We start from the raw sequence: 24,880 nt of genomic DNA, 5'->3' as shown, positions 1-24,880 counted from the left end.
GAAGTGTACTGGACTAGGAGCCTCTTTTATGGACCAGATCTATTTTACTACATTTGGTTCCTGCATTAAAGAGTGTACTGTTGCCTGCAAACAGTTGTTTAGCTTTTTATACACACTTTAAATTGATCCATTTATTTTTCTGTTAGGAGTAGTGCAATGTTTCCCAGGTAAAATAGTGGGCTTATTTGTAAGCCAGACTGACTTGTATTCCACTTGAGACTGCTTTTTAAAAAATTCATTAAATGTGATGGTGTTGTAGCTAACAGAACCTAAGTATTTTTTGAATGTTTCCCAACAATATTGTGCAATATAATTGTTTCAATGTAGATTTCCTTGGTTAATAAAATAGCAAAAATTGAACAAAAAAAATCCTTTTAATATTTCAGAACACCTCGACCTGTTGTTGTAGAGCCTATGGAACAATTTGATGATGAAGATGGGCTACCAGAGAAATTAATGCAAAAAACACAACAATATCATAAGTAAGTTGGATTTAGATTTAGATTTCATTAAACATGTTCTGCATTATTGGTGAACAAAAGTTTATGAAATTTTATCTTGTGGTATGAAGTGAGGATGGGAAAGAGTGCTGCTTAATAAGATATTTGTGTGATATCAAGTTTTCCTGATTATGAAGTGCAAATTTAGATAATGGGATAGTCCCCAATCTTGATAAGGCTGATGCACACATTTATTTTTACTCTGAATAGTTCCAGTGATTCTATACATGAGTTACTGCACGATCAAGAATCACTGGGACTTCTCAGACTAAAAATGTAACAGTGATCGGTTCCATAAAGCAGACCAAGAGTCTTGAGTATTAGCTGAAACCAGAGTTCTTTTAATTTAGAACTTTTAGTGTTGAAATTTGAGACTGTCCCCAAGAAGTCCTGATTGCTGGAGCAAAAATGCTTAGTCAGAGGATAAGCAAAAATATCTATATATATTAGAAATATGTGTTTGTCTGTCCATGAGTCTGTTTGTTCAAGAACTCCAAAATGATAAGAGATAGGAACACCACATTTGGTATGAAGCTTCCTCTTATCCTAGCTTAAAGCAAAGTAAGGGTTTGGTTGTGCCAGGACAATGGGATGTGCCTGGAATTCAGTTTATCATAAAATGGAAGGGGAAGAGCCTGGAATGACTGCAGGGGAGCGGTAAGCACCCCAATGAGAAGTCACTGCCCAGCAGGACCTGACATCCTGGCCTGCCCCAATGAGCAGCTGAGGGTTGCTTTGTGGCCCCAGCCACTGCACGGCCTCCACCGCCTCTGCGGAATGCCAGTGGGCAGCCTGCACAACCCCTACTGCCCTGAGGCGAAGTCAGTGGCCAGGGTACACATCCCAGGTCCCTCCTCCCTGCCCTTCCTTGGCAACAGAAGGAAGCTGGCAGCCTGGGTGTGTAGCCTCTCCCTGGCCTGGACTTGGGCAGCACTGTGTAAGCCTTTTAGTAATTATTTATTTTAAAAATAAGATAAATATTTTGGTTAATTGCTCTTTGTTACAATAGCATATGCATTTGAGAATATAAGATATTGTGAACTAAAATTTTGATGGACTTCAGTTTTTTAAGGAGTGCCAGTAATATTGAAAAACAGGAAGCCTTGAGAATCTTTTTTCGAACATTGGTGTTAAAAAATCATGTTTATAATCCACTTGCCTAGCAGCCTGATCGTTATTAGTTTAGTTGAATAACGTCCTGTAAAGGCATCAGAAAAATTCAATATAATGCAAAACAAGTTTCCTTAATAATGAATACATTTGCATCAACAATTTCTCTGATCATGCAGTGCAATCTGCCTGCAGAGTCCTACCATGAATTTTTGGGATTGAGTTCTGAAAAAGAGCTAATAATTTGAATTTTTGTAATTACAGAAATTGGCTATTTGATTTAAAGTTAGAAGTTAAACTGAAATGTTTTATTAGGAATATAGTTTGCTACTGCAGCTATTTATGTATTTCTGTACATTTTAACTCTATACATTTGTATTAGGGAAAGAGAGCAGCCCCCACGTTTTGCTCAGCCTGGAACATTTGAATTTGAGTATGCTTCCCGATGGAAAGCTCTTGATGAGATGGAGAAGCAGCAGCGAGAGCAGGTTGATAGAAACATTAGAGAAGCCAAAGAGAAACTAGAGGCGGAAATGGAAGCAGCTAGACATGAACATCAGTTAATGCTGATGAGGCAAGGTAAAAATCAGATATTCTGCCTTTTATTGTGTCTGCCTCAATTGCTAAGAATACTACTTTAGCAAGGAAACTCTGTCCCTTGGTGTGCTTGCCAAGCTTCCATTTTCTGTCTTAATTTCTTTGTTTACTTTATATGTAAATGTATTTTGATTGTTCTCTGGCTTACAGAGCTTGATCCAGACAGACAAATCCATGTCCTTTTTGTTTATAAGGCAGGCTGGTTTATTAACTTGCTCCACACTAGAAGGATCCACCATGATCATCTAGTCTTGTCTTCTGTACATTGCAGACGACAGACTGTCACATACCCACTGCTGTAGTAGACTTATAACCTCAGTCTGAGTTACTGAAGTCCACAAATGATTATTTAAGGACTTCAAATTACTGAGAATCCACCCTTTATACTAGTTTAGACTTGCAGGCAGAAGAGTAAGGCCAAAAAAACCCAACCACCCTCAAACACAACCCTAATCCATAGTTTCGTACAGTCTGACCTGGGGGAAAACCCCTTCCTGACCTCAGATATGGCACTCAGAACCTAATTATTTCGGCAAGACCCAACAACCGGACTCTCAGAAAGTAACTCGGAGCCCTCCCAATCTAGCCTTCCATCACTGGCCATTGGGATTATTTGCTACTAGAAGTTACAGATTGGCTATGACCATTGTTTGCAGTCTTGTCAGAACATTCTTTCCATAAACGTATCAAGCTGAGTCTTGAAGCCAGTTAATTTTTTCCCCCATTGCTCTTCTTGAAAGGCTGTTCCAGATTTTCATTCTGATGATTAGAAACCTTAGTCTTATTTCAAGTTTAAATGCATTGAGGGCCAATTGATAACTATTCTTTTGTCAACATCAACTCTTAATTTAAATAACTTCTTCCCCTGATATTAATACTTCTGATGTATTTGTAGAGAGCAGTCATATCTCCCCATAGCCTTCATTGATTAGGTTAAAAAAGCCAACCTCTTTGAGTTTGCTCATAAGGTATGTTTTCCATTCCTCTGATCATCTTACTAGTCCTCTGTTACTTTGATCTTTCTGAAACATTGGAGACCAAGACTGCACCTAGTAATCCAGATTAGGCTTCACCTGTGCCTTGTATAATGGTACTGACGCTGCCCTATGTCTGCTGTAAATATCTCATCTGATGCATGCTGGGCTCGGCTGCTCAGTCATCCTGTGATCAGCTAGTACACCCAGATCTTTCTCTTCCTCTGCCAATTTATAAATTCTGTTTATAGCAAAAATTCTTGTTAGTCTTTCAGTGCACTTTGAACTGTTAAATTTCATTCAATTTCTTTTACTCTGCTTATATTCAGTAATTGATTTGATAACTTACTATTTAGGGATCAGATTCTCTGTTCTTGTGATGGATGGATGGACTCTGATTGTTATTAAGCTGAACATCCATTGTCACCAGTTCTGCTTCCAGGTCAAACAAGCTTCATTGTTTTTTGTGGAGTCCTTTTTTCTTGAACTGGAATTGGGAATTCTTCTATACATGCTGTCTTGATTCTGCTGGTTTGGATGATCAGTTGAGACTCAGTCAAACCCATAATGGGTTTGACAGGTTTATCTTCAGAAATCCTAGATCTGATGTTAGCATAACTTTCCAGTTTACTGAACCGTCATTTTCAGACTGGAGTAAGAGTATCCACTTGAGCCTTATCAGCTTCTTCATCAGTTTTGGATTGCTGACATTTTTTTATGAGGATGTTGTAAAAAGTTGATCAAACAAATGTTTTAAACATTATCTATTACACTATGAACATTATGAGCTAAGAGTTCTACAGGGTACCAGAATTGTGGCTTTAGCTTCCACTTTCTATGCTTAGTCAACAGTTCTCACCATACAGTACCTAGTTCACGAAAAGATATCTTCACGTAGCATGAATGTTGCTTAAATTACTTCACGCTGTACTAAAAAACTGCAGTACTTGTCAAAAGTATATACTTTGTTGTGCCAAGAGAACACCCATTTACCTCTCTTTACCAAGTTCAAATGGTACACAACCAAGATTTGAAGGAGCTTTTAAGTCCAGTATTAAATATATTAACAAGTTGGGAAGAGTGGTGAGCAGTGAGGTAATGGTATGCAAATGGCAAGTTATTTAGGTTATTCATGTCTAGAGAAGAGAGAACTTCATAGGGATTTCATTAAGGTAGTTCAGTAGGCAATGACATGTCAGAAGAAATTTAGTCAATAAGTGTAAATTATTGCACTTTGTAAGGAAAATGTTAACTGCCTGTACACTTCGGAGTGTTCTAAAATTATTTGTTGACTTGGGAAAGGATATGCATAGGGATGTTAAATTTAGATTAATTAACTAATTGAATAGTCAATGGGATTTCCATCAACTATTGGATTAGTCTATAAGGGCGCCTCTGCCTTTGAACTGTAGCAAGAGCCCTCCCTGGCTCTTGCTACAGTTCAAAAGAAGAAGCCCTGTACAGAGCGCGGGACCAGCGGGGAACTCCCAGCTGACCCCACACTTCCTGTGGCTCCTGAGCCTTTCAGACGTACAAAAGAGTCCTATCGGGGCTCTTGTACATTTCAAAAGGAAGGGAGGCAGGGCCAGCGGGGGACTCCCCCTCTGGCACTGCGCTCCCTGTGGGGCTTCTGCTTTTGAAATGTACAAGAGCTCCATTGCAGCAGAAGCAGCACGAGCAGAGACTGCTTCAGTCCCTGCTCGTGCCGTTCCCTTCTGTGTGTCTACCTTCTCTGCCTCCCGTGGAGATGGTACTGGGGAGAACTGGTTTTTAAGCCAGCTTCCCCCAGCACCCGCTCTCCACCCCCCCCCCCCCCCCCCGATGCCTTTCTCTGGTAGAGGCAGCAAGCGGGGGAAGCGACTTGTCTTATTACTAATCGAAGTGTGATAGGCTTCTGCTTATCGGAAAGTTGTCTAGTCTGTTACATCCCTAGAACTGCATCATGTTGATAGTAGGGATGTTAAAATGTGTATATTTTGGTAAACGTGTAACCACTTAAGTTTTCAGTGGTTACATATTTACACATATGAAGTAAGAGGCTTTTTGGGCGCTGGTACACATCTGAAGCTTTGACCCTCTCACCCTGGCACAGAGACAATGGTGTGAGGAGCATGCAGCTCCATGGGAGCTTGTACACAAAGAGAGCTGGCTTAAAAGCCAGTTCCCCACGCATACTGGCTCCTGCCTGTGCCCCTACCCTATGGTGCCATCTTTGATACAGAGGCAACAGCATGGGGAGGAAGGCACCTGCATGTAACTGTGAAGATTAACTGATGAGCACAGGCTTGTAACACAAGAAGGACCATAAGTGGACATAAAATGAAATTTAAAGTTGCAAATTCCAAACTGATAAAAGGGAATGATTTTTCAGTGTGTAATTAGTCCATGGAACTCATTGCCACTGCATATTGTTTTGGCCAAGAACTTATTTGTATTAGAAAAGAACTGGATATTTATATGAACAGGAATATCCAGAGTTGATATAGTTAATAGTAAAAGAGTACTGTAAGGGAGATACCTCAGGTTTTAAATCTTTTTCTGTTCATGATTATGATGAGTCCTTCTTTGAGTGCCAGTTACTTTTCATCTGCCTGTTCTTGGGGGTTCTTGCACATTTGTTTTAAACAAGGTAAATGACATTAGTTAAATGCGTTGGTAATTTTGATAAGAGATAGTAGCTCATTCCATAATCATGTTCAGATTAAATAACAGAATGGTACATTTCTAATTTAAAAATGAAATCACTTTGTAATAGCAATGAACATTTTGCAATTTGCATTCCATTACTGGTGATGGAAGTCTTGTAACCACTGAAGTCAAAGAATAATTGAGGGCCTTGTATAATATTTTAACGTTTTGCAGATCTCATGAGGCGCCAGGAAGAACTAAGACGTTTGGAAGAACTTAGAAATCAAGAGCTACAGAAACGCAAGCAAATACAATTGAGGTATTTTGTTTTAATTTGGTAGTGATATTGCAGTGTGCTAGCTTCTAAATATGAAATTGATATTGTAGGTCTGAGTACGGTTGCCAGGTGTCTGGTATTTTCGCCTCTTATCTGGTAAAAAAAAAAAAAAAAAAAAAAAAAGAAAGAAATTCAGAAAATACTGAACACCTAAGATGTTCGGTATTTTCTGGTTCTTCCCCTCCCCCCCGGCCAGGAGGCGAAAATGCTGGGCACCTGCCAGCCCTACAAACATTCAGCACCCAAACCTGGCCTCCAACACCCCAGCCCCCCCAATCCCAGACCCCATGCATACCTTGTTCCCCAAGGCTGCCGGCACAAGACCAAGCAATGACTCCCCTGTTCCTATCCTTGCACTCACTCTTAAAGGGGACGTGTTGTTTTAATGCTGCTTATGTTAAAAAAAAATTTTTTTTTTTTTTTCACATAAAGTCTTGGAGTCGTCCCCGCTCCCTCCCTCCCCAAACAACAACTTTGCTTCCCCCTCCCCTCTTTTTTTTTTCTCCTTCCATAGAAATTTAGAAATTTTTCCTGGTGTGTGTGTGTGTGTGTGTGTGTGTGTGTGTGTGTGCGTGTGTGTGTGTGTGTGTGTGTGTGTGTGTGTTTTTTTTTTTTTTTTTTTGAGGGGGCGCGAGGGGGAGGGTGTTCGGTATTTTTGTTTCAGCCATCTAGCAACCCTGGGTCTGAGTCAGGGATAGGAAACCTACTGCTCACAGGCTGGAGCCAGCCTGCTTCTACATTTCATCCAGCCCACAGCAGGTTACTGCGTCATGGGCTGGAAGTCTCAAGCCTGTCTTATAGAGATGAAAGATTATCTAGTAAGCATCACCCTTAATGAGTGATGCTTACTAGTTCTGATTAACTAGTGGAGGCTAGAGCAGCTCCCTGCCCCCACAGGCAGTGGTGAGGGGGGGCGGTTGCTTCAGGTCTGTGAAGGGTAGAGGGGAGGCAGGGGCTGCTCTGGCTAAGCTGAAGCAGAACCTGTTTGCAGTGGGGGGGGGGGGGGGGGCGGACAGTTAACCAAGTACATGGGATTTTAACTGGTTAACCAGTTAAATGAGATTTTATATCCCTACTCTGTCCCTGTGGTCCCTTGTTTCAGGGGTGATTAGGGAATATCTGTGTGCTACCCAGCTCCTCTTGGCTGGGCACTGCAGCTGATGAGGTGTGGCAGCATGCTCCATGCAGAGCCACCTGGCTCTTCCACATAGGGGCTGGACACACTGGCTGCTTCAGGGAGCAGCATGGAGCCAGGACAGGTGTGGAATCTACCTTTGCACCAGTGTGCTGCTTACCTGGAGCTGCCTGAAGTAAGTGTTCCCCAGCTGGAGCCTAGACTCTGAACACCCTCCTTCACCCCTACCCCAGCTTCACCCCTACCCCTCCAATACCCAAACTCCTGCCTGGAGCCTGCACCCTGAACTTCTTCCCAGACCTCAACCCCCGTCCCAGTCCTGAGCTTGCTCCTACATTTCACACCCCTTGGCACCAGCCAGAAGCCCCCACGTGCACCCTAAACTCCTCATTTCTGGCCAAAGTCCAGAGCCTTAGTGAAGCCCTGAGCCTCCAGCTCTCAACCCTCCTGGTGTGGCTGCAGTTGTAAGTGCTAGCTCACTAATCTCCATGCCTTCCTCACCACTCTCAGACCAGAACATTCTCCTTGAATAATCCTTAAAGCCACTATATCTTCATGTAAATCCCTCTTCAGGACACACTTCTGATATGATTTCCATTGTTAACCAAGGATGATTTGGTTTTGTGTTTAGGCATGGATAATGATTTTATTTATTGGAAAAAAATAAATATGAAAACACTTCAAGCCACCAGGAGCCTGAAGTTGTGCAACAGCTAACTGAATGAACTTTTTTTGCCTCCTTGTTCATTCTTTTTCTCCCTTCTCCTTGTCAAACCTATTTGATGCATCTTCTCTAAATTCATATTGCGGGGCTATTGATATTTATGTGCATATGATGCTATGATGCTGATTGGCCCTCTAGGAGCTAATACATTGAAAATAATAGTACTGTTTATATGCTTTCTCCTCTTTGCTGCTTTTTAACTAAGTTCAGTAAACATTTTAACTGAGACTACTCTTAAGATAGTAACATGTGGCAATGTTCTTTTGGGATATGTTTAAAAAAACACCCAGACTTACGAAATATAAAATAATAAAATATGGTTTTATTTTTAAAATATAATTGTTTTGATAAAAGCATTATTGGTTAACCATTAACCCGTTTAATGCTGTTTATCATAACCATGGCAAGCAGAGAACACACTGGTTGATAGCTATATACTAGACGTACAGCAGAGTGCTCAAGTGGAATGTCAAGGCCCAGAAAGTGGAGTGAAGGACTAGTTAAACATTATGATGCTGTATAATGATTCACACTATAAGAAGGGTTTTTTAAATTAACTTGAAATTCATTCATTTTAGTCCTGAAAGTCTGTTGAAATGTATATGAAGAGGTCATGAACCTAATTTATACAAGTTTATGAATAATTTTAGACACGAAGAAGAACATCGACGTCGTGAAGAAGAGATGCTACGCCAGAGAGAACAGGAAGAACTGAGACGACAGCAGGAAGGCGGATTTAAGCCAAATTTCATGGACAATGTAAGTAGAGTTCTATTTGATTAAAATCTGGTTCTTTTCCTGTGTTATCTAGAATGACCAGATTGAAATGACTTCATCTCCTGGTTATTAGCTCTGCTTTCCTGTGGATGCTCTTATTTCTGTAGCAAAGGAACCAAAGTGATCAAAAGCGTGGTCTCATTTTGTTCCCCATGATTTTGCCTACTGTATATACTGATGGTGCTCTTACTTCTCCATGTCAGTGATTCAAAATTTTAACTAAGTGAAAGTTTTTAGATATTAATATTTTGTACATTTAGGACATATTCTCTTCTGTATAGTCCCACCATCTAAACACACTGACATATTTTTCTAAGGCCAGATAATGATATTTCCCTTTTGAACAGAAATGCAGGAAGTAGTTAAGGCCAGGTCTGCATTGAGAATTGCAATGGTTTTACTAAAGGAATTAGTTTTAAATCACTTAAATAAAAGTGGTACAAACCACTGTAAGTGGAAGAAGAAGAATCTTTTCCAAAGCTAATTTTCTAGAATAGGCCTAAAGATAGTCTGCAAAGAAAAAATGGGCAGTACCCCTTTCTGTGAACTGGATTAGGTGGCCTTGTGGTTTGTGCGCCAGTATCACCACTTAGTGGGCAGGTCTTGCGGTTTAGGCCTTCTTTTAGTTAGAGGTGCAGTGAAGCGGGCAGGTAGCTTGGATTCCCCCTGTAATAGAGACCACTGTGTGTGGACTCCAACCAAAGGACCGTTGAAGGTTAACAGCATGTGGCCTATAAAGGTGCCCTCCAAGTTACCTTCCCTGGGTTACTTCCTACCATCTGCTTTTCTCTCCTCCCATAACCCATCGTCTAGTGCAATATAAAGTGAAAAGTATAAACAGCAACTAAACTATCAGCCCCAGCAGGGCTTTGCACACAGTCTTCTTCTCACTGGGAGGCTTTTCCAGCTCCTGTTAGGAGCTTTCATGTTAGGCCTGTCTGCCTTTCTCTTGAGCCTGGATTGTTTCCTTTTCAATCCTTTCTTTAGTTGGTGCGTGCTTTGCAAGACTGGAGGGGCAAGGAAACCTGGGCCAGTCCTGTTTTTAACCCCTTCTTGCCCAGTATGGAGTTTGTGTATTTCATTACACTTAGAAGGTATTGAAGTTAGATGCATTAGTGAAATGATGACATCACAAGAGGGAGTGTTTTAGACAATTTTAGACTCTTAAGCCTGGTCTGTGCACAATTCTTGTACTGATATTTCAGTTGAGAGGGGTGACTTTGTATGTAAATCACTACACTAAGTGCAGACACAGTTGTAATGTAATTGAGTTATAGCTATCCTTTTTGGAAAGAGGAATAAGGTTTGTACACACAAGCTGCCTTTATGCCGATATATTTTTGCTGGCATTATGGAGAATATCCAGAATAGTTTTAATAGTAGTAATTATGTATAGACAAGGCATTGATTTTTTTGGTTTGTTTTTAAGCTCACCCCTCAGTGATTACATGTTTTGGGGAAAGAATATCATAATTGAATATTGAGCACCACTATACTAGCTATTAAGGTTGAAGAAAACCCAATATGTATGTTCTTAGATACCTAAGGAGGTTCTTAAGCAAAACTGTAGAAGACCCTGTTTATTATTCCAAGCAGAGCCCCCCCCCCCTCCCCTTTTTAAGGGGGAGAGTGGTGATAGGGAGCAAAACAAGGCAGCAGTTCTCAGACAGGGCTGAGACCCCAAAGTGGGTCACAGCCCATTTTAATGTGGTCGTCGAGGTTGATGAGCTCACTGTGCACCGGATCGAAGCCTAAGACACACAGTTGATTTTGGTTGGATGTATTCTTGAAGGTTTCATCACATGACATAATCTTAAATTAAAAATTTAATCTTTAATTCATGGAGTCTCTAGGTCAGTCCTGGAGTATTAGCAACCGTAAGCCCAGGGCTGAAGCAGAAGCCTGAGTTTTAGCCCTGGCAGCAGGGCTCAGATTATAGGCTCCCTGCCTGGGAATGAAGCCTTTGGGTTTTGCTCCCTCCTTCCCTCCCCTTCTCCCCCTGAGTGGAGGGGCTTAAGTGGGCTCATGCTTTGATTCCCTCTCCTGGGGTCATGTAGTAATTTTTATTGCCAGGAAGGAGTCACAGTGCATTGAAGTTTGAGAACCCCTTGGTTATAAGCTTTTTTTTGTGGCATTGTCAAGTGCTGTTGGAGCTTTTGGCCAAATCTTTGTTTGATTACACTTCTCTAAAATGTTTGCTGCAGAAAATACTTCAGATTTTTCCCCTTCGTTTCTATATGTTCTTCCATAGTGAAAAAGAAAATGCGTAAGTATTGTGCATAATTTTGGGTAAGGAAAACGATAGAAGAAAAGGAAATTTCACAAGTCTGGAAGGCTAAAATATTGCTATCTCCCCTTAGTGTGTAGTTTTTATAGGTTACATAGAATTTTTGTTTTATAAAACTACTTCATCACAATGTTTCAGTATAATTTTGTACGTATGTTGGTCTGCTCTTGACACTGTTTGTAATGCCAAATTTGAATCCATAGTTCACATTCATGTCTAAAAGTTTATAGCAGGGGTGGGGAAACTTTTTTGTGTCATGGGCCGCTGACCCACAGAAAGTGAGAAGCCAAAAAACAAGACAAACAAACCAAAAATACTAGCCCATCACAGACATGGCCTCTTACTAAGAAGGAGAAAGACACTCTCCATGTTCCCCTCACACAGCAAGAGCCTAGTAGTGCCAAGGCTAGTAGATTTTGAGTGTTCCAACCCCAAGGGGGACAGTGGTGGAGCAGGAGCCACCTGTGCAGGCTCCCAATGCGGGGGGAGCCCCACGCCTCGGGGGCCAGATCCAGAGAATCTTAAGTTCCCCACCCCTGGTTTATAGCATATAACCTGTGACATATCGCCTGTGTCTTACCTATGAATATCTTTTAAGGCTATATGGATGTGAACATCAGATGTTATTTCACTGAAGTTTGACCCACTGCTAAAGCTGATGTCCTGAATAGTTGCAAAACTATAGCATGAGAAGGGAAGAAAGGGATGGTTCAGTTGGGAAGAATTTTAACTCTGTTGTTAATTTATGCTGTTTCACACATTGAAGTGGTCAGGGTATCTTTTGGGGGGAGTAAAGCAGTGGTGTAATTGTAAACTCTTTTTGGATAAATTTGTATGACTATTCCATTGAGTTCCACTTTGAGTAATTTGTAATCACCTGAAACAGTGCTGCTGCAGGAAATTTGTATGTAATTTTTGTAATAATCATAGAATTATGATGCTACTAAAACTGATGTTAGACTGAAAATGGTTACACACACATTTATTTTGAATTGGGATATGTCATATGAACTTGAAATGGCATATTCCAAACACTACTATTTAACTATTTCATGGTTTTCAGCCAGTTTTAGTGATTTTAGTATTGTAGTGATAAGTTGGCTTTCTTTTTTAAAACTGTGAAAAAACTAAAATCCAGTAATTTACATGATTGTGGAACTTTTTCCTTTAGCAGTGATTTCTAACAGGGAATCCATACTATTTTTGCACAACTTTTAATTTTTAATGTAACATGAAACCAGCTTCATATATGTACATTACAGCACATCTATAGATAACTATAAGTGACTGTCATTTTAATGTGTGAACAAGAGCTTCTGTCTTTAAAATACCTGGTTTTGGAATAAACCAGGAAGATAAATAACTAATTTTAAGTTACTATGAAGTGGTGTATAATACATTTTTACTATAAGACTAATTCATGGGACTTTTTTCTATGATCAAATTGTGGTCAGTTTCTACCTCAGATTGTGTAGTGTAAGCAGACTTGAACTACTAATTTTTTCTTAGCATTAGATTACAATTTTATCAATATTGAGAATGTTTACTTTTGTATTTGAAGCCTCAAACTTTGATTGTCTTGGCTGAAATGGTAATTTCTACAACATATTAATATATTCATGGATGGTTTTCACTTTGTCAAATCTTTGTCAGCAAACACTAATTGTGGCATGTTCATTATTAATCCTTAAAAGATCATACACTCTACTGTGACTTTTGTGTATGAAATTAGTTATTGTTTCTAATGCTTGTTTTTGTTTCTTAAAAGCTTTGAAAATATAAGCTTCGTTCACTTATATCCTATCCTTTTCACTGTTCAGTTTAAAAGAAGGACCTAAATGGTAAGTGTAATAGTTAGCAAAATGGAAATGTTCATGCCAAGAATCTTACATGAGGCTATCTCCATTCATTAAGGTTACTTTGCATATCTTTAATTATTTATTAACTCTCTTAAACTTGAATTTTCAATATGTTTGACTTATTTTGAAAAGAACTCTTTGAGAAGAGTTTGGTTACAATTTTTAATATACTTTACTAATTGTATTTGATTTAATTACTAATCAGAGTTTCTCAATTTTATTATCTGACAAAAATATAAGCCAAACATCAATATTTGCTAATTGAAGCTGTTTTAGCTCTTTGAAAGGTTGATTCATTCTGCTTCTGCAAAAGGTAATATTGAATTTACCTAATTAGGAATCTGCTTGCTCAGTGGAAGAGCTTTTCCCAGTGATGTCTAAGGATTTACTTTGGCAATTAGTGTTACCTGTAATACCCTTAAATCCTTTTTTATACTATGTAAGGCTCTGTATGTTGGTTCTCACAAAAGTCTGCTTTTGTAGCTCAAAGGTCTCTATATAAATTGCGTACAGTTTTCATTTGTCAAGAGTTCTAATTTAGTTTGGAAACTTTTTTTTCCTCCTTAATCTCATCAGATAATTCTCACTTGGCATAAATATTGTTCCTTTGTAGAAGGGGAATTTGTCTTCAGTGGATAACAAATGCAGTATTTTATTTACTAGCCACATTAATATTTGTTTTTAATTGTGATATTCTTACACTTCAGCACAAACAACTTCAAAAGCTGTTTAAATTGTATAATGTTTAAAAACTAACCAATTGGATGCTAAAATGAATGTTTTTAGCTTGAGTACCAAATGATTTCCCCAAATGTTAATTTCAGTGCTTAGAACCTATTCTTTTAATTCACTTTCCTCATTTGGTTGGGAAAGGGGAAGCTCATTCTGAACCTACTACTAACATAACTATTGAGCGTTTTGTACAGGTCTAGCAACAATATATAGAATTCTACATAAATAGTGTTCTTAGAGGTATGGATGGGATTTAGATCTGTAGCAGCATAGAGTGAACTATATATAGTAAGATCAAATGGAATAGTGTAACCTGATAAAACATTGGTTACTAAGATTGAACTGTGCCATCACAATTAAGATTTGCATACTGACCTTTAAAACAGGAAATCATGGTGTAGATTTCAGTGTTTTTGAAAATTTAACCCCCAAAGTTCAGGGTTGGGTTTTTGTTGTTGTTTGGACAGTGACACAGGCTAACTGAAGAGTCACAGAAAGTCAGTGGGATTTAGGTTTGTAAGTCACTTCCTCTTCTAAAAGCTTTACTCCTTAGTCTTTTAAAAATTGTTAATAGTAGATGTTTAGTTGACTTCCCATTTGTTGCCTTATCAGAATAGTGGGGCTTCTACCTATTTTCTGTAGGCATTAGAGGTTGCTTGAATAGAAGAGTCTCTAATAGTTTCAAAATGTAAAAATGCTAAAAAATCAGAGAGCAGAACAGCAAAAAAGAACTTACGGTATAATTGTTCCTCATCTTCTTCCTTCCCTCCACACAAGTTGTGGCAAGATGTCTTTTATAATGATTTTTTCCTTCCTATTCCATTCCAGGACTCAGACTATGATCTTGCTTACACATTTTTTTTTCTCCTGAGGGTGGTGCTGTTGTGGCTGACCCTGTCTCATGCTGATGTACAAATAAACACTATAAACTTAAAACAACAAATAGTCTGGTAGCACTTTAAAGAAGCATGAGTTCTACTTGTAACAGAAAAAGAGAGGGTCAGTTGAGGCCCCCAAACTTATACAAACCAGGATTGGTCAATTACACACCCTGACCCTTACTTTTTTTAAAGATATGGCATTAGTGAATAGAACTGCACTTAAATCATTCTGATTTCATTGTGCATCTAAAGGCCCTGCTTGCTTGGGGATTTAGAATGCAGGATTTGGTGCTTGTGGTAATACTAGTATTCTTCTCTTAATCTTTTTTGTCCTTTTGAAGAAATTGTCACTTGTGCCACATAAATACTTCAAGTAAACAAGGTCAACTGAATGTGAGCTTTCCACTGTCAATAAATACCAATAAGTTTCTATAACAGTTTGGGCAACTTAATGTGCTTTTCAGACCCTGACTCATCCCAGTACTCCATGAATATAGTGTCTGTTCCTCAAGATAAATTGCTGTAAATGATACACTGCTTTATTAAATTTTATTGAAGTATTTCACTTAGAAATTACCTCCTTGTTGCAATCCGGTATACATACTGATGGATGGAATGATAAGTTGTTTGGTGCCTTAATAGCTTTTATAGGTCTTTTAATGTAAAACTGTTCTGAAAAGATAAATTTAATTCAATGAAACGGGCAAAATGAAATGAACAAAAGTTATAACTTTAATACTTCCTTGCTGTGGCTTTTTTCTCCTCTGATGGATTAAAATATTTCCTGTAATAAAGTCCTTTAATTTGGGGATGGGGCAAATGGCGTTTTAAAATTTGTGGCATATTTCTGCATTTCTTTGTATCTGTGTTAAATTGGGTTGGTAATAGCATTAAAAAGTTTTCTTTCAAAAAGGTGGGGGTGATTCATGCTGAAGGGAAAGCAGCTACATTGTTTTGCCCTTATATTTCTTCCATGTACAAAACTCCCATTGAAATATATACTGTGGCCTTTAAACAGTGAGGCACACAGTTCTGCAACAGCTGTTAAACGTAGAGATGTTAAAATGTGTTTATTCAAGTAAATGAGTATTTGATTAAAATTTCAGCAGTTACATGCAGGGTGCCCCCCACCCTATACTGCTGCTTCTGACACAGAGGCAGCAGTGTGGGAGATAGGGGCTGTGTGTATCCGTGCACGTTAACTGATGAGCCCAGGTTCATCAGCTAACCATGTACACAATTACACATTCACATCACTAGTTACACAAATACTAAGAATACATCAGTTTTATTTTCAGAAACAGAACATCCATTTTCAGATTGCAAAGTAATGTAAGACTGTAAATAGTACATTTATTGAATTGTCTTATAGTAGGGAAGAATATTGCATGCATAGTGCAGTTCCAATTGTTACAGCAAACTGTCAATTTAGTTATGTTTATAAAACATTTTCTATTTTTATATATGTATTTTGTTTAGCAAATCTATATGAAAGTTGTCTTCCTGTTTTGCAGGTAGCATTTTTTGAATATTAGTATGGGAGAGGTACTATGTGAAATTCTTAACCTGTTTATTTCCTTTTCTCATTGTTTCTGTAGTGAGGGGGGAGTAAGCAGGTAGTCACCACCCAGGTACATGCAAAAGATGTATGTTCATAATGCCTGCTTTTATTAATAAAAATGCTATTCCAGAATAACACTATGAACTCCAGTCTGAGCCTTGTCTTTAGAACTGGGTGCTCATGAAGTTCCTGCCCTCGGGACTTACCTGTTAAAGACTCTAGCCTGCTCTGCCAAAGTTTTATTCCCACATTTCATATATTCAAGATGGATCAGTAAACTACACTTACTCCAAGTAAATAAATAGTCTAGGAGCACCTTAAAGACTAATACAACATGTAGATCGTATCATGAGCTTTCATGGGCACAACCTACTTCTGCAGATGACAGGAGTATTAGAAGTCCAGATCCAAGAATAAATAAGGGAAGGGGAGGAGGAAAAAAAGAAAAAAGTGGGGGGGGAAGAGACACAGTGAGTAGATGGTTCACATGCAGCTCACAAGCTATGGTTTGGCCATGTCTGTTCTGTGGGTTTGGATGGTGAGTAGAAATGTAAAATCTTATTTAATCAGTTTGAACATTGTTTAACTAGTTAGCCACTTAAACAGGAGTGGGCAGGGGATCCAGGCTGGGCCAGCGAGAGGCTGCTCAGGCTGGTCCCATTAACTAGTTAACGATTGACATCCCTAGCAGGCAGGCTTCCCCAGCATGCCAGTTTCCCTTCTGATGCTGCTTTCCTTAACAGGGAGTGTTTCTTCTGACTCTGCTCCCCTGTAATCCTGTTCTCTAAATTTGACCTCTCCTTAATCTTTTTGGAAGTCATCTAACAGCTGGATTTTATGGTGTTAAGGAGGTAGTTACCTAACACCTGACTCCCATGCCTCAGTCTGCTGAACTTCTGAATATTTTTTTACCTTAAACAGGCCGTGTAATGTAACAGGGTTTGACTGGCTTTGGGCCCCATTTCCCCTGAACGGGGACAAACCACTCTATTCTAAGTTTATGTGCACAGTTTGGGAACGTCTGGAATAGGTCAATAAGAGAATTCCAGTATCCTGCTTTGGGATAGGAAAACTTCCAAAAATAAATCCAGGATAATTTTTTCTCCTTGCTGTGATAGTATTTTATGCAGGTTGAGAACTGATTTCTACTCTTATATATGATTCCTAAACACATGCTTTCATTAATGTCATTTTTCAGTAATATAGTAGCGACCAACTTTGGCTCAGAGGTGCTCATTGTAAGAAAATCTTTAATTTTAGTTATAACTTGAAGGTTACACAGGGTGAATTAGGAGTGTTTAGATTTTTTTAGACTATAGCGTTGAGCAAAAAGATTTTTGATTTTCCTTTTATATGTGAAAAAATAATCTTACCCAAATTATTTGGAAGAAATAAGTGTACAATTTAAATTTTGTTTTTTTTATTTTAATGTTTCAGTGAAATTTTCAATGTTTGTACAAAGTGTTTTGAACAGAATGTACATTAAATTTCAGCTTTTCCATAAGATTATGCAAACAGTAGGTGATTTTGTAAAATAGAATTTAAAAGACTTGTCAGTCCATACATACAGTACTAAGCTTTTTGTCTACATCATGTTGTGAGATTAGAAATCACTATTGTGAATCCAGGCAACTGTTGTTTCTTCAGTCTCATAGTTGTGTTGAGTCTAGCAGAGAATGCAGAAGATAGTCTCTCACCTGTTTTTTTTTCTTTTTTTTCCCCTAGACTTTTATATTTAGTTTTCTAAGGCCTGTTCTAAACTAGACCTGGAAAGTTGGGTTAAGATACACATCTCCAGCTACGTAAAATTTGGCGCTAGAGTTGGCTTATCTTAACCCGAACTTGGTGCCGTCTTCACAAAGGGAGGCCAATAGGAGCAAATGATCCTATCAGCTTTCCTTACTCCTCATCGACTGTGAGAACATAAGAATGGCCATACTGGGTCAGACTAAAGGTCCATTTAGCCCAGTATCCTGTCTGCCAACCTGTCTGGTTGGTGGGGAGTTCCCCCCCTAACTCACCAACCCTCTGGGAGGTTACTCCTGTTCCTATCCCCGTCCTGGGCCACTTCCTCCTCTCCTCTGTAGTTGCCGGTCCGTCCCGGGTCCATGTGGGGGCTTTGGCAGTACCTCCAGCCAGGAGTCCCCCTGCGGCCTCCTTCCCTGGATCATCTCTCTCTCCCTCTTGTCCGGTGCGCTGGGGGAGCCATTTGAGCACCTGCCAGACATGGCCACGCTCAGCCCCTTCCCCGGTGTTCCCCCCGGCATTCCCTGATGATGTCAGCCGATGTCGTCATCTCCCTGGCTTCAGCCTGTTCCCTGCCAGCCCCGGAGCATACCGGGCAGGATCGCCAGTGGTCAGGATGGGGAGCCCGGCTCTTGGACGCCTCCGGGGTCAGTGCCTCCCCGCTGTGATCCCTGCGTCGCCGAGCGTTTCTCGCGTCCCCCTAAAAGTCCTACATTATAGAATTTTGTCTTTCTAGTACATGGTTGAGAGCACTTGGATTAGATAACAAGTTGCTGAATACATGTTGATCAGTATAGATCAAGATAGGTTCTGTTCAGCATTGTCATCTAACTTGAGTGCTCCAAGATAAAATATAAAATTTTCTAACAAAGACCAATTTAGAAAGAAAAAGCATTTCATGGATGAGGCCTACAAAGTTGCGTTTGGTCCTCAGATCAACCTATGGCAGAGGCCAGGTCAACACTTAGGGTATGTCTACACTACCACCCTAGTTCGAACTAGGGTGGTTAATGTAGTCATACGAACTTGCAAATGAAGCCTGGGATTTGAATTTCCCGGGCTTCATTTGCATGTTGCCGGGCGCCGCCATTTTTAAATGTCTGCTCGTGTGGACTCCGTGCCCGCGGCTACACGCGTTACGAACTAGATAGTTCGGACTAGGCTTCCTATTCCTATTCCTAACACACAAGATAAATGTGCAAATTTAGAGAGTACTGGATGTCTTATGTGCTGACTTGCTCTAGTTTGGAATAAAGACACAACAGTATAGTAAAACTGCTGAGACTAAAAATCTATAGGAAGACAATTTGCAGGTTAATTATTTAATCATCAGGTTATTATAGCAATACAGTAAATACTGCGCAAACAAAAATAGTATTGAACATACAGATTTCTTCAGTACAAAAAGGTACACAGGACACACATTCTATGCACTTAAAACAGTGATTTGCTGTTTTGGCATTTATGTTGCTGCACTATCTTGCACTGAACAAATGAAAGGCACCCCCATTCTTTGAATGGGCTGGAATTCTTCTTGTAGTTTTCTTACTGCAGCTAGTAAAAGACCAAAAGAAATTCAACCCCCTAAAGGGCTGTCTTCTGGTGGGTCTGGCTGAACTCATTTAGGAATTTTCAGTATCTGCTCCTAGGAATATTAGATGTTGATTAATTGAATAATCATGTAACCGCATACAATTTTCACGGTTACATGACTATTGGATAGTCCTGGGGGCAGGGGTGACAGCCAGTGCGCTCCTGGCTCTGCTCCCAGGCAGCTCCCTGCCATCCCGTACTGTTGACTCTGATGCAGTAGCACCAGGTAGCAGCAACTCCTGTCTGTGAGGGATCCCAGTTCCCTGCCGACAGAGGCTGTGCGAGCATCCCACAGAACAGCCTCTATACGTGGTAAGCCAGTGTCCCCCATTCATGCACGGGAAGCTGGCTCCCACCTGAGCCCTCACCCTCTGTGCTGCTGCCTCTCTATCAGAGGCAGCAGTGTGGGTGTGGGAAGGGCAGGTAGCTCCGTGGGATCTGATGCTCATGAGGAGCTGGCTTAAAAGGTAGCTTCCTACAAGCACCGGCTCCCGCCTCCCTTCCCTTGCTGCCTCTGATACACTCCCCCCTCCTGCTGCCTCTGTATATAGTCAATAGGATTCATTGATAAGCCCATTGATAGTTGCTTACACTTTGACATTCTTACCTGCTCCCTCCACCTCCCCATATATATCACAAACACACAGAATACAATATTCTTAAACATCTAACAGCAGTACTTAATTGGGGAATCTCTAACTAAGTTTGGCTGCAACATATACCTACAATTTGTAAAAGCAGGCCTGTGAGCATCAGCAGTCAGTGCAGAGATCTGATCTTTTCCTTCTGTATGGCAGTCTCCCTCTGGGTCTGGTTGAACTAACAAGAATTTGGCACCTTTTTTATGATGGAAACTAGAATTGGTCCCCATGCTTGCAGCTGTCCTACTAAGATGCTTTTATTTCTGCTAGTGTCAGACTTGCTGGAATGAATGGACAGTTATTCCATTCTTCTGGCAAACACTCCTCCTTCCAATCACTTCCATTCCCTTACCTGTTCTTTAAAGGAACAGGCATATAAATGCATTACACTAGGGGCATGCCTAGACTACATCCCTCTTTTGACTGAGGGAAGTAAATTAGACACTTCGAAATTGCAAATGAAGCCGGGATTTGAATTTCCCGTGCTTCATTTGCATATTCACATCACGGCGCTCTTTTGAAAGAGCACCATGATGCGAATATGCAAATGAAGCACGGGAAATTCAAATCCCGACTTCATTTGCAATTTCGAAGTGTCTAATTTACTTCCCTTTGTTGAAAGAGGGATGTAGTCTAGATGTATCCCGAGGGTATAATTGGACTCATGATCCTGACTGGCTTTTGCATGCTACTTCAGTATGTATAATTAAAACAGTATTTGACCTCTTCTTTGTAAAACTACTTGGGATGTTTGGGTGAAAAGTCTTGTCTTATATCTCAAGAAAGATTGTATAGACCTGTCTGAATCAGTGAGGATGCATTTTTTAAATTGTCAGCAGCATTTCACTTCATTTGGATTAGCCCCAATGATCAACTTTCTTTTTAGCACTCACCTTTATTACTTACTATATAGTTGGCTTAGTCTGATGTGATGTATTTTTATCTAGTGAATAGATTAAATTTACTGCATTGGGTTCATTCATTTAATTTGCTTAGACTTCTGCTTTGCACTTTTCTCTTGAATAGTTAAAAATCTTCTAATCTGTATTACAGTGGTGGTTGCAAATTTAGGGAGAGATGGAATGTTGCCTGGTTGTGTGTGCTTTTATCCTGGCTTTGTGCTAGTAAAATTTGCCATGTTGGTATTTCTTTCTGCGTTACAGCATGGTGATTTAGATAAAGATTCCGTATGTATGGACTGACTTGAAACCTATTAGAGATATGCAGTTTGCAAGTAAAATTTTAACTTTCCCACAATGTATGCATACTTTCAGTCTGCAGTATTATTTCATGTGTAGATCCCTACTAAATTCATGGTCCATTTTGGTCAATTTCATGGTCGTAGGATTTTAAAAATAATAACTTTAATTATTTAAGCTATTTAAATCTGAAATTTCACAGACTTGTCTATTGCAGGGTCCTGACCCACGAAATAATTGTGAAGGGGGTCATAAGATGATTGTGGGGGGATATTACTTCTGTGCTGCTGCTGGCAGTGGTAGTGCCTTGAGAGCTGGTCAGCTAGAGTGTGGCAGTTGCTGGCCAGGAGATTAGCTCTGAGGCAGAGCCACTGTTACAGAAGCAGTATAGAAGGATGGCATGATATGGTATTGCTGCCTCTACTTCTGTGCTGCTGATGCAGAGTTGGGTCCTCAGTCAGCAGATGCCACTGTCTGGCCACACAGCTCCAAAGGTAGGAGTGCAGAAGTAAGGGGAACAGTATGGTATTGCCACTGCTACTTCTGCACTGCTGGTGGCAGGGCACTGCCTTTAAAGCTGGGTTGCTGAACTGCAGCACAGAAGTAAGGGTTACAATACTATGACCCTCTTAAAGTAACCTTGTGATCTCCCTGCCTCCCCGCAACGTTTTTTTGAGCAAGACCTCCAATCTGAGAAACTGGTCTCCCTCTCTGAAATATGTATAGCATAGAATAAAAGCACGCAAAAAACAGATTGCACTTGTGGAGACCAGATTTCAGTCTGATGATTTCATGACTATGAATTTGGTAGGGGCCTATTTATATGCAAGTTAATTACCAGACCTAAATATAAAGATTTCTGCTGGAAGTATTCTTATAAGGATTTCCATATGACTATGAGAATTCCTGTCTCCTTGTCTGTATGGAAAATTTGGCTTTCCGCTATATTTTGGTATACAATAAATAACTTGGTAGTGATGCTGCATGTCCAAAATGCATAGTGCTACTCATAATGATTATATGGTACAACATATTTAGAAATATATATTGCTAATTACAAATATATACCGTAAAATCGCGAATATAATGCACACTATTCCCCCTGGTTTTTAAGGGTTAAAACCAGGGTGCGCATCATACATAGAAGGTAATTTGTAACATTTTTACCTCACCCTCCCCGCCAGGCTCCCGGACAAGGCGTGGCGCCTGCCGCGGGGGGCCCCCTGTCCAGCTGAGCTCGCGCCTGCCTCAGGGGCCCCCTTGCCGGCGCCAGCGAGCTCAGCGTGGCGCGCCGGCAGCTGGGCAGGGAGCAGGTTTCAAACTCCACCGCTGGCTCCCCGGTACTGTGCATGGTTTTCCCTGGTGAACCTGCACGTGGGAGCGGCCCCTTCCTTCCTATAAATATGGTAAAATCGCGAGTATAATGGAGGTGTGCATTATAGAGAAGAGCTCAGTTTATTCCAGTATTCTGATGTTTAAAAGGTAGCTGCTCATTATACATTGGTGCACATTATACTCGCGATTTTACGGTACTGCAAAATAATATGTTTGTTGGTAATAAAAGCATTTAAACTGGAAAAAATGTTAAGATTTCTGCTGAAAAGAAACATATCGTGTTGCTTAGGCTTGAAATTGCCTCTACTACCATTTCTCTTTCACAAATTTGTGACGCTATAGGAGTGGGGTTTATATTTATCAGATTATTGAAAAAGAGTACCAGCATTTCATTTAATATGTCTGTTGCACTTCAACAATGAGAGATGATAGATTTTTTTTGTTTGTTGTTCTGTTCTTCCTTTAACCAATTTGGAAAATATTTTATACTTTCAATTAAATTTTTCTACTTTTATTGTTGTTTCTCATCTCTTTGATTTTGAGAAGATCATTCTTTTCAAGTATCTAATGCTCCCTGTATGTAGATCTGAAAATTTAGTTAGCTCTTTTGCATATGCATTGTGGAAATTGTTAATGTATTTGTATTAAAAATTGCATTGCTTTAAAATTATGTAACTTTAAAGTTAAGAATTTTTTACTGTATTTCTGCCTGTACAGGTGTTACAGTTAGCCCAGCTTTCTCTCTCTGGGTAAGACAGATCTTCCACTCTGCAGCCTCCACAAGTGGGGATTTGTGGAGTATGGAATTAATGGAAAAGTTTGTATCCTCCATATTGCCACACATCCTCCAATTTCCCTTGAGATTCAACTGCTGTCATGGTCAACTATGTTAGTTAAATCAAAAGTAAAGTAAATGACTGGAGGATAAGTTACTGCATAAAATCGTTTAATATCCATTCCTGGACATTTGAACATAAAGATACATCATGGGCTTGGATAAGGTGGATATTGCTTTTAATATACCTATTTTTACAGGTAAGTAATATTTCATATCTCAGATATAGTTGATCTTTTTTTTGTCTCACTGGTACATAAGCAATAAGTGTGTGTCAAACTCTGGCCACAGATTGGCATGAAATTTATCTTGTGTTTAAATAGTAACAAATATGGTAATATGGGCAGGTATTGAATTAGTTATTTTTTCACAAGTTCATATTTTTGAGAGTATTTGAAATGGTAATGGGGAACTTGAAGCTGTATTTTGTTCATGCCTGATGCTTCCTTAATTCTTAAGCTATGCTTGAAGCTATTGGAAACTAGGAATAAAATGCAGGAATCATGCTTGATTTTCACTTCATATTAAAAATATATTTTACACATTCAAGCACTTTTTTTTCTCGAGAATTGAGCATATGCCTTCTTTGTTTCTTTGATATATAAAGAAGGCTGAAGTACTTTTTTTAGTTGTAAATATTTTTATTTCTAGTCTTAAACATCAGGAATGTAAAAGCTAAACGTCTCTTGTTTTTGTTGGATATGCCCAATAGATCAGCAGGAGTTCTCAGATGTTTAATATGAGCTCTTTATTGTAGGTTTCAGGGTGTTGGATAAAGACTTCTGTTATTCAGGAGGAAAAACTTAAAAAACAATGAATAGTCTAGCAGCACCTTAGAGACTAAGTTTTGTTAGTCTCTAAGGTGCTGCTAGACCCGTGGTCACCAGCAGGTCGATCGCAAGCTACTGGTCAATCGCGAGGCCTTGACCAGTCGCTCGCGAGGCATCCTGTCTGCCCCGCCCCCATTTCCCTCCCACCCCCGAGAAGCCCCACTACTTACCTCAAGGAGGGGTGAGTCAGCCCCGCGGGAGGCATGCAGGGGGTTTCTCTGCATGCGTGGGGGGGGAGGGTTGGCCGCAGGGCAGGCGTGCGCGCGGGACTTCCCTGCACGGGAGGGGGGGAGTTTGGCGCCGGGACAAGCGCGTGCGGGGCTTCCCTGCGTCGGGGGGAGGGAGGAGGGTCGGCCCCCTGGGCAGGCGCGCTCGCAGGGGGGGTTGGCGCTGGGGCAAGCACGCGTGAGGTTTCGACCCCCCTGGGCAGTCGCGTGTGTGGGGCTTCCCTGCACTGATTGGCCCCTGGGCAGGCGCACGCGTGTGCACGCGTAGGGTTTCCCTGTGCGGGTGGTGGGGTCAGCACCCCCGGCAGGCGTGTGCGGGCTTCCGTGCACGGGGGGGGGGGGCGGTTGGCCCCTGGGCAAGTGTGTGTGGGG

The 24,880-nt window shown here is 40.3% G+C and overlaps 1 protein-coding gene across 2 annotated transcripts in view; it reads left to right on the top strand.

The window, feature by feature from the left end:
- PSPC1 (paraspeckle component 1) overlaps positions 1-24,880 on the top strand; it is a 64,397-nt gene that overhangs the window by 13,900 nt on the left and 25,617 nt on the right. For both annotated transcript variants that reach the window (XM_089775569.1, XM_089775568.1), the window contains exons 3-6: positions 387-482; positions 1,993-2,189; positions 6,044-6,128; positions 8,656-8,764. In XM_089775569.1, coding sequence (XP_089631695.1) covers positions 387-482; positions 1,993-2,189; positions 6,044-6,128; positions 8,656-8,764 — 487 coding nt within the window. The remainder of the gene's footprint in view (positions 1-386; positions 483-1,992; positions 2,190-6,043; positions 6,129-8,655; positions 8,765-24,880) is intronic.

Source organism: Pelodiscus sinensis, chromosome 1 (genome assembly GCF_052426305.1).
Source record: "Pelodiscus sinensis isolate ZL-2025 chromosome 1, ASM5242630v1, whole genome shotgun sequence".
NCBI classification, from domain to species: Eukaryota; Metazoa; Chordata; order Testudines; family Trionychidae; genus Pelodiscus; species Pelodiscus sinensis.
This window is presented reverse-complemented; position numbering and strand designations above follow the sequence as displayed.